Source organism: Triticum aestivum, chromosome 7B (assembly GCF_018294505.1).
Source record: "Triticum aestivum cultivar Chinese Spring chromosome 7B, IWGSC CS RefSeq v2.1, whole genome shotgun sequence".
Lineage (NCBI taxonomy): Eukaryota > Viridiplantae > Streptophyta > Magnoliopsida > Poales > Poaceae > Triticum > Triticum aestivum.
Genome location: NC_057813.1, coordinates 87,817,584 through 87,826,835, shown reverse-complemented (window position 1 = coordinate 87,826,835; position 9,252 = coordinate 87,817,584). Strand labels below are relative to the sequence as shown.

At 46.3% G+C, this 9,252-nt stretch overlaps 1 protein-coding gene across 1 annotated transcript; it reads right to left on the bottom strand.

Annotated features, from left to right (window-relative positions):
• Positions 1-3,350: 3,350 nt before the first annotated feature.
• LOC123157113 (bZIP transcription factor 46) lies at positions 3,351-9,014 on the bottom strand. Its single transcript, XM_044575362.1, has 4 exons — positions 7,811-9,014; positions 7,091-7,162; positions 6,297-6,326; positions 3,351-3,673 (listed from the first exon to the last, which is right to left on the bottom strand). The coding sequence occupies exons 1-4, from the start codon at positions 8,648-8,650 to the stop codon at positions 3,593-3,595; spliced, it is 1,023 nt and encodes a 340-aa protein (XP_044431297.1). The 5' UTR covers positions 8,651-9,014; the 3' UTR covers positions 3,351-3,592.
• Between the last annotated feature and the right edge of the window lie 238 nt (positions 9,015-9,252).

Sequence of the window (9,252 nt, the reverse complement as noted above, 5' to 3'; positions counted from 1 at the left end):
ACATTTGGATTCCCAGAGACATTTTTAAGTGTCCAATAACATCGCTTGTCCAAAACCCTCCTGTTAAGGTGGCGCAGCTCATTGATAGTACAACTGCTAGCTGGAATGAGAACCTGGTCCGATCTGTTTTCACGCAAGGAGATGCGGAAGCAATCATGTGGGTCCCGCTATGCACACGTCAAGTCGGAGACTTTTGGGCTTGGCATGAAGAGCCCCGAGGGGGTTTCAGTGTTCGATCAGCCTATAGGATGATCTTGCGATTAAAACACGCCCACGAGGCTGTGTTCGATGAGCACGGCGAGACCTTGTATGATCCTACTGAAACCAAGAAGTGGTCTATGATATGGCACCTGCAGGTTCCCTCAAAACTGAAACTTTTTGTTTGGCGTCTCGCCTAGAAGTCCATGCCAACCGGCACTGTTTTGAAGCATCGGCATATGGCAACAGTAGATACTTGTGCGATCTGCGGGGCTGTTGATACGTGGAAACATGCTCTCATATCTTGCCCGATGGCTGCTAGTGTTTGAGCACTGGCACCGGAAGAACTTGTTGCTCACATGATTGATCGGGGAGAGGATAATCCCAGGGAATGGCTGTTTTCCATGCATGAATTGTTGACAAGAGAACAGTTTGATCAACTGGTGGTCACTTTATGGGCCCTTTGGGGGGTACGGAGGAAGGCTACTCATGAGAATATCTTCCAATCACCTCATTCAGTTCATACATTCATCACAAAATATTTAGCCGACTTGCAAAATGTCAACAAGAGATCACCGAGGCCCAGTGTGCCGGTTGCAATGCGGTCCCAGGGTTGGGTGGCTCCTATAGCCGGAAATGCAAAGTTGAACGTGGATGCTGCTGTATCTAGCGATGGATTCGGGGCTGTAGGTGCTATTTGCAGAGATGGGAGCGGCATGTTTTTGAGGGCCTCGACACTTCGTTTCAACCACATCATTGATCCGACAACTTTGGAAGCACTTGCTATCCGAGAAGCGCTGGCTTTAGCAGATGACCTATATGAGCGACGGATTCAAGTGGCTTCAGACTGCAAGGTGGTGGTTCAAGATCTGAAGATGGATAACTCGTCAAGCTACAGTGCCATTATACATGAAATAGTTGAACACTCCTCGTTTTTTGATTCTTGCATTTTTAGTCATGAGTTTAGGAGCTCAAATTATGAAGCTCACAACTTAGCGAAGCATGCTTTATCTCTCGGTGGTGGCCGACATGTGTGGTTGGGGCACCCCGGGAATTTACCTTCCGTCCCTGTAAACATTGTGACGATTTAATAAAGCTTCGCGCGGTTGTCTCAAAAAAAATATGAAAAATGGATTGTCTCAAAGAAAATGAAAAATAGAAACAAGCAAGAATTCACCATGGTTGAACCCTCCCGCTCAACTACAGTGGCAAAGTCACCATGGTTCCACACCCTCCCGAACAACTGTGAACACGCAAATTACCATGGTTCGGACCAATTTATAACGCGTAACGAGCTAAGATCGTATCGCACACATGAAAAGTAAGAAAACAAAATAAAATAATTGCATAAGTGCTTACTCCATGAGACCCAAGACAAGATAAAAATATAGTACCACATTTTCACTTCTGAGGCACAGGAGCAAGGAGCTCCCCGCTGCTACCGGTGGCGGATCTAAGCGCGGGCCCCCACAAACAATTTACATGAATTTTACTAGTGCATTCATATATATATTTAATATTTTATTAATATTTTTTTTGAGCATCAGTACAGACACAAGCGCTCATATACACGCGCATACACTCACCCCTATGAACGCATACACGCACACCCTACCCTTATGAGCACCTCCGAGAGACTGAGCCGGCATATCATCTTGAGATTTACGAAGTCACCGTAGGCGCCTCGTCGTCGACGGGAACGTCTCCTCCCACTGAAAGCGCATCGCCAGAAATCCTGAAATAAATTCAAGAATAATGCGAGCACCAGGATTTGAACCCTGATGGGTTGGGGATACCACTGTCCACCTAACCATCTCAATCACAGGTTGATTCGCCAATACTTTATTAACTACTCCCTCCGTTCCTAAATATAAGTCTTTTTTGTTGAAATCTCTAAAAAGACTTATATTTAGGAACAGAGGAAGTATTTGTAATGTGTTTTGACAAAAAAAAACTGCTAGCTTTTGTAATGTTGCCCCCACATTGGTCAAATTGTAGATCAGCGGCTGCCCGCTGCCCACCCGAGTCCTTTGTTTGAGCTCGTGTATCTTTTCTTGAGGATCAGAGGCGCTGCCAAATTGGACACGGCTTCGGCCGCAGCTCTTGAGCTCTGAACAGTCCCTCCGAGCTTGAAGCAGTTCGTTGAGTTCCTCTACCACTACATGTCTTCCTCCGTAGTAGATAGATTGATGACAGCATCATGGCGAAAAAGCGCTACCTGTAGTGGCGTGCAAGGAACTAGCTAGTGTAGGGCGGGAGACTGAGAATAATGTCATGGGTCAGGAATCCGAATTATCTTCAACAACACATCGACAGACAGCCAACGTTTCCACTGGATCACTGTGGCATCTGGAGGGTCGGTTAAAATCTACGGTGGCCTGGCTTCTGCCATGCGCTCCTCTGAACCTCGTGCCGGCTTTACAGTATAACCTCCCCCGGAATTAACTGTCTCTGAAACGAGAGTGTATCCACGCGCGGAGGAAGTGGTAATTAGATTCTCAACTATTCGGCGCCGCGTTAAACCAGGCCGTTCTGGAGACGAACCAAACAGGGCACAGACCCCTACTGATCCCTGCGGTGGTGCCACCGTGACGGCGCAACCAGGCTACGCTCGCCGCCCCCAGCGTGAACCGAACTCCGGTCCCCGTCCAGCCGGTGGCGCCCATCACCTCTTCTTCATCATATCATAATAAAAGCACAAGCACAGGCCAACTACCAGTGTGGTCCGTGAGTGCCCTTAACTGACCTCCACTCCAGGGCAAAGTAGCTAGTAACATCAATGTCGCAACCAACAAAGAAGGACGAGCTCTTCTGTTCATCCTGGTGCGGCGTGCGCATCGCACCGAGCAGCAGCGTCGCCCAGAAAGTGGACTGTGAACTCAAACCCAGGAGTTCCCTGCATTGTGACATCGTCAGCGTAAATGTTCACCAAATGCTCTACCGCTGATTTGGTAGAAAACGGCAGCTGTAAACTAAAACCACAGCCAGGTCAGTGAAACCAAATGCTCTACCGCTGGTCCACTACGGTTTGGTGATCACTCGGCTATCACAGAACTGGCATCGCAGCTCACAAGCATACAGAGCAGCCGCACGGCTGCGTCCAGCGACGACATAAAACGGCACGCATGAAGACCTCGCCACGCGCGAATAGATAGGGTGTTAAACAGATTAGATACTTTGCTTTTTGTTCATTTTGGAAACGGCAAAGCTAGAGAGACCTAGGACTTAAATTGTCACCCAGGAACCAACTAAAGAAACCGCCACAGGAGCAGCAGCAAAGCGGCGGTCTACGGGGGCAGCTGGAGACCCCGGCTTCGGCTGATATGTACACTGGTTGTTCATCTAAGGAAGCCAGACGCCCCCAGCTGCTGTCAAGGTTGTATTCAGCTTCGGGCTACCACGGACCCGTCAGAGTTCGTCGCAAGCAAAATCTCTTTGCCTTTGGTCCAAGCTGCTTTTCGATTCTCTCTATAACCTGCAAAATCCATTCACAAGTGAACTGGGTGAGCCACAGGGTGTCTATGGAGAACATTTCTTCGAATTGTTACACGTGAAAAACAGGAGCACCAAAGAACTAGTACTTGCTGTCAGAACGCAAAACATCTCAAACCACTTGTTCTAACTAATATAATAGCAACCTACAGCCAGAAAATATGTATAATTATTTAATTATATTTCGGGCTGGCATTCTACTTCCACTGAATACTTATCGATCAGAGGGCCCGTTATTTCTTTAAATAATAATTCAAACTTGGCTAACAATTAAAGTGGAAACTACAAAAAAATCATCTGATGAATGAGTTTCATCCAAATATATTAAAGACATGTCCATGCTTGAAAAGAATATGGTGCGATAAGTTCTTGAAAGTTCCACTGACAAAATTGTCAGCATAAATGTTTTGTTGATATGCATACGGTACTGCTGCAAAACTGTGGGTTTTCAGATAGCACAGCTGACAATTAGCATCTTAAGCAATAGAGACACTGATTTTAGTAGCCAAGCCCCCCTCCTCCAAAATCACAAATCAATCTACAACTATGTGGATTGTCTAGCATCTTAAGCAATAGAGACACTGATTTTGGTAGCCAAGCCCCCCTCCTCCAAAATCACAAATCAATCTAGAACTATGTGGATTGTCTAGCATCTTAGAGACACTGATTTTGGTAGCCAAGCCCCCCTCCTCCAAAATCACAAATCAATCTAGAACTATGTGGATTGTCTAACATCTTAAGCAATAGAGACACTGATTTTGGTAGCCAAGCCCCCCTCCTCCAAAATCACAAATCAATCTAGAACTATGTGGATTGTCTGGGAGACTAACTCTTGTAAAATATGGGTGACTCAACTCTTTATTTACCATTAACAAACCAGTGGCTACACTTAATTCACCCTATCTCTTCACTACTAAGGACATCCTAGTCTTCACCATGGCATGTTAGGTTATGAAAGCTTATGCTATCAGGAGGCTCTGCTAGATCTCTATTTAGTGTCGCCATGTGGCAAAAGCCAAACCCTCAACTGCAAAAAACTTTATGGTAGAAATCTTCCCCAAAAATGTCACTGTATCTAATTCTAGAGTCCTCTAAAGTCTAAACTATCTCTGCCATACTCATCATCCATCTCTTACAGGACCTACCAAAATATCTTTGCCTTGTAAAACTCCAAAATCTTCTACACGTCATGACAAACATTGTGCTTTTGGACATTTTCTCAGTTCCGGTAGGTTACACAGAAAGCATATAGTGAAACAATAGACCTAAATTATCTACAACACAGTACTACTTCAGGGAGAATCATAGGACAGACGAATAATATTTTGGCTTCCTATGAAATCTGAGATTTGCACGCTTATGCACATCTCTTATTAAATAAATCACACCAGTTGCTATGCTGCTGACAAGTAGCTCATACTTGGCGGAGTTTGGGCTGATGATAGCCGGAGGTCATTATCAGTTTATCACCAAACAGAACATATGGCGAATGTTAGTTCGAATCTCCAGATTAGAATGGTTCACAGTTTGCTTTTTAGTTTTTAAGACATGATGTATCAATACAGAAGCAAACTCCTGTTTCGAAACAAGTGGTATTAGGATTTTTCTTATCTTTAGTCTGTCTTGCAAGCTTGAGATCTAAGGTGGCATCAAATAAGAGTTGACAGCTGAGATATCCTTCGCAAGATGAGGACCAGCCAAAAAGCACTGACATGTTATGAGAGCATGGCCCTCTTGGCTTCTTTGTGCCCAGGTTTATGGAACTTCGGAATCATGGTTTCAAATGTTCTGTTGTAACTTAAGTCCTACAATCTCTTAATGCTCCTAGGTAATGGCAATAGAACTTTTGAATCTTAAACAGAACCACCAAGGCAAAGAGTAGTAGTTGACATCAAAAGAGTCAAGAGTGCAACTGCCAATCGCCCTAGATATTTAAACTATGTCTATTTGTTAGGCTGTATATTGGGCATATTCTCAAACTAGGTACCCTCACCAGTTACTGGAAAAACTGAGTTTAAGGCTGAGAACAGGACCAATGAACAATAAGGGATTTTTGTATTATAATCCGAGTCACCTGGAAACATTTTCCTAACCCCAGATTGAAATCCAATCAGTCATCTCCACATTTCTTGATGCTACATCAAATGAATTTCCCATGGCTTACTTTGGAACTAGTATTTTATAAGTTGCCGATATCTAAACCAGTATATTAAAACAAGTGTCTTTCAAATCCAACTCACAGCCATCCAGACACGAAGTCTTGGAATAACAGGTTGAGTGCATATTTTATATATAAAAGATTTTGAATGTATGCAACTATGCATGCATGACTAATACGGCTGTCATTGTGGCACTTGACACCTAGTATCAACAATGTATGAGGCTAACAGGCTAGATAGATGAACTTATGGAAAACCATCTTGCACTCTTTTGCAATTCAACCAACAAAACTGTAGTTTGCAGCAGTGATAAATCCAAATAGACGAAGAGCATTAGTGATCAGAATGAGATGTAAATAACAGGGCTGCATGGTACTACTTCCACAACAATCAGACCAAACGCAATGGATATTAGTAACAAAAAATATTTTCTGCAAATGGTATTACCTCATCCTTTTGCTTCTGTAGCATTTCCACCTGCGTATTAAAAGCATAACAAAAGTGAATGTAGCTCTTTAAAGCATGAATCAGAAATTCAGAAGGAAAATGTATGATAACTTAATGTAACCAGCGGATCTACTGTAAAGTCCACACCTTTATGTTGAAGTCAAACAAAAATGTTCATTCATTTTTTCAAATCAAAGAAGTGATAACTAAAATGTAAAAAATGTGATAACTAACAACATATAGATAACGAAAGACATGCATGTGAAACATAGTGAACCTCAAGTTCTATTAATCACACAAAATATGATACAGTGTGGAATGTATATTTCATAATCAAGAGATAACAATCTGCTAGTAAAAACAGTTGAGTGCACCAAAGATGAGTAGAAGTAGCAAACGCAAGGCATGGTAGCCAAAACAACAATTTTACGAGATTGATTTAACAACAGAATATTTAAACTTAAAAAGATTATTTTTATGCAGCCTCCAACGATTATTCAAGTCATACTCAAGTCAGTCAATGCTGTGCAAAACATATACCAGAACGACCAGGCATTACAAAAATGCTGGTTGTGACAACAATCATGACTCATGACAGCAATAAGCATCATTTGGGGAGAACTAAAAAAGCATAGATGATACTACCAAACAAGCAGACAAATATGGCAATTGCAGCAAGCAATATTAGAACTTTCTAGAGTCAAGAAATCAACAAAGTACTACTAACTGATTAGAATTGCAAGGTTAGTAAATAAACAATGTGCATATAGTCATTAAAGCAATTTTATGTATACCTGTTTTTTCTGCAATGCCTCATTGTTCTCCTTCAGTTTTGCTACCTCGGCTTCCAACTCCATGATATAAGCCTGCCATACATCAGACGGTTCAAACTTAGGTGTATACAAACTGTGATATGGTTAGATGACAACAATAAATGGAATCATCTGAAACTATTTGCCATCGGTCAGTCCTATCAAATAGAGCTTGTTGTGCTCACAACATAGAATTTTATAGGCCATATAGAAATGGTGCATAAAGAGGCATACAATGCTACCTGCTTAGCCTAAGACAAAGTTCACCAGAAAGTAACTATGCTTCTCATCCTCCTCCCTACCATCGCGATAGCAGATGGAAGAGATGAGAAGACCCACAATGCTGCAATGCCTAAACTTCATTTCCGGAATGAACAAAGTTATCCATTATCTTCCTGAATCTGAGAGGGTCGACTTGAATGACGATCCACATAGATTCTTCTCATCTTGGGTTTCACACTGTTAACAACTCCAACTTGCTATTTGCAGGGGCTACTCAGGGATAAACTATTATCTAGCAGCTAAAATGGAAGTGTCAGATCACATCAACGAATAAAGTACTACAACATGACGGAGGGGCATACCCAATATAGACACCCTGTGAACCTGGGTTCGGTTTCAGATAGTATTTCAGATTAGTTAAGCAAAAGGCGTATGATGATGGATAGGTACACCACTGAGGCTGAAGAACGAGAGCTTCACCTGCTTCCTCTGGCGGGACCTGGCAGCGGACTCCCGGTTCTTGATCATGCGCCTCTGCCTCCTCTCCACCACCTTCTCGACGGTAGGCCCCTTCCTCGCCCTCGTCACGGTGTCGAAGGGATACGGCACCGGCGACAGCGACGAGAGATCCCCGCCCTCCATCTTCCCGAACCCGTTCAGCACGCCGGGCGTGGTCGGCGCCGCCACCGTCATCGCTACGCCAGGCCCCTGCCCGACGACTCCGTGCACCACCCCGTTCGCCACCTGCATGGTCGGCGCGACCACATTGCCCTGAGGGAACAGAGCCTGCGCCCGCGCCGGCACGACGACGGTCTGGCCCCCCATGTCCTCCCGCACCACGCCGGCCCGCACCAGGAACTCCTCCAGCGTCATCCGCCCCAGGGTCTGCTGCCGCTGCGCCTGGGCCTCCGCCTGCGCCTGCGCCGGCGCCGGCGCGGGGGGCGCCGGCGGCTCCTCGTCGCAGAAGCCCATGATGTCGCGCCAGACCTCGTCGACCGTCATCTGGCTGAGCGTGCGGGGCAGCGTCATGGAGCCCTGGCGCAGGATGGCCTGCTGCTGCGGCTGCAGCGGCGGCGGCGGCGGGGGCTGGGCGTCGACATTGGATGTCGGGACGGCCGTGGTGGCCGGCGTCAGGGTGGCCGCGATGGCGTTGGACTCCTCCGCCGTCCAGATGTTGCGGAGCAGCTCGTCCATGTTCATGGACCCGAAGTCCTTGCCGGCGCCGCCGAGCGCGCTCTGGAATTCGTCGAAGGTGAGCGAGTAGATCGACCCCTGCCTGGCCAGCGCGCCGGCCCCGCCGCTCCCTCCCGGCATCTCCATCCCTCCTCCTCACACACACACCCTCCCCGCCGAATTCCCCCAAGATCTCTCTCTCTCTCTCTCTACCGGCAGCGAAAATTCCTCCGCCGGTCTCTCTCGGCGACTCTATCCCACAAACACAAAGGCGACCGACAAAGAAGGCAAGGGAGGGGGGGCTGGGCTTATAAACAAGGGGGCAGGCGACAGGCGGGACAGTGTGATTAGCCGGCGGTATAATACCCGAATTAGCAAGGGGAAATCTAGTTTACAGAAAGGCAAGATTTTTGGTTTAGAATAGGCGGAGCGGGGGGAAGGGGAGCATCGGGGGGCGTGCTGGTGCGGAGTTGGTGCGGCTTTGCGGGAGGCGATCGCGGCGGCGAGGTGAGGGGAGGGACAGGTGTCGCCTCGGGGCCATTAAAGTGGTTGCCGCCAGAGCGCGACAAGCCGGTCAGAGGATTGGGTTACTGCCCCCACCGGACAGTCATTCTACTCCGCGCACACACCCGCCCTACACAGACGGCGTGGACTTCACCAGGAAATTCAGGGCTGCCATGGGTTTTCTTGGGAAACAAAATTATGGCAGAAAATAAACTGCCTCCTCTTGTGGATTAAAGGGGTCTCAT

Bases quoted from the DNA above. Each gene is read 5' to 3' on its own strand.
- LOC123157113 (XM_044575362.1), bottom strand. From the start codon at position 8,650: ATGGAGATGCCGGGAGGGAGCGGCGGGGCCGGCGCGCTGGCCAGGCAG. The intron at 6,327-7,090 runs GTATACATAAAA...TTTAATACGCAG, and splicing joins AGGCATTGCAGAAAAAACAG to GTGGAAATGCTACAGAAGCA. The intron at 3,674-6,296 runs GTAATACCATTT...TGGATTTTGCAG, and splicing joins TACAGAAGCAAAAGGATGAG to GTTATAGAGAGAATCGAAAA.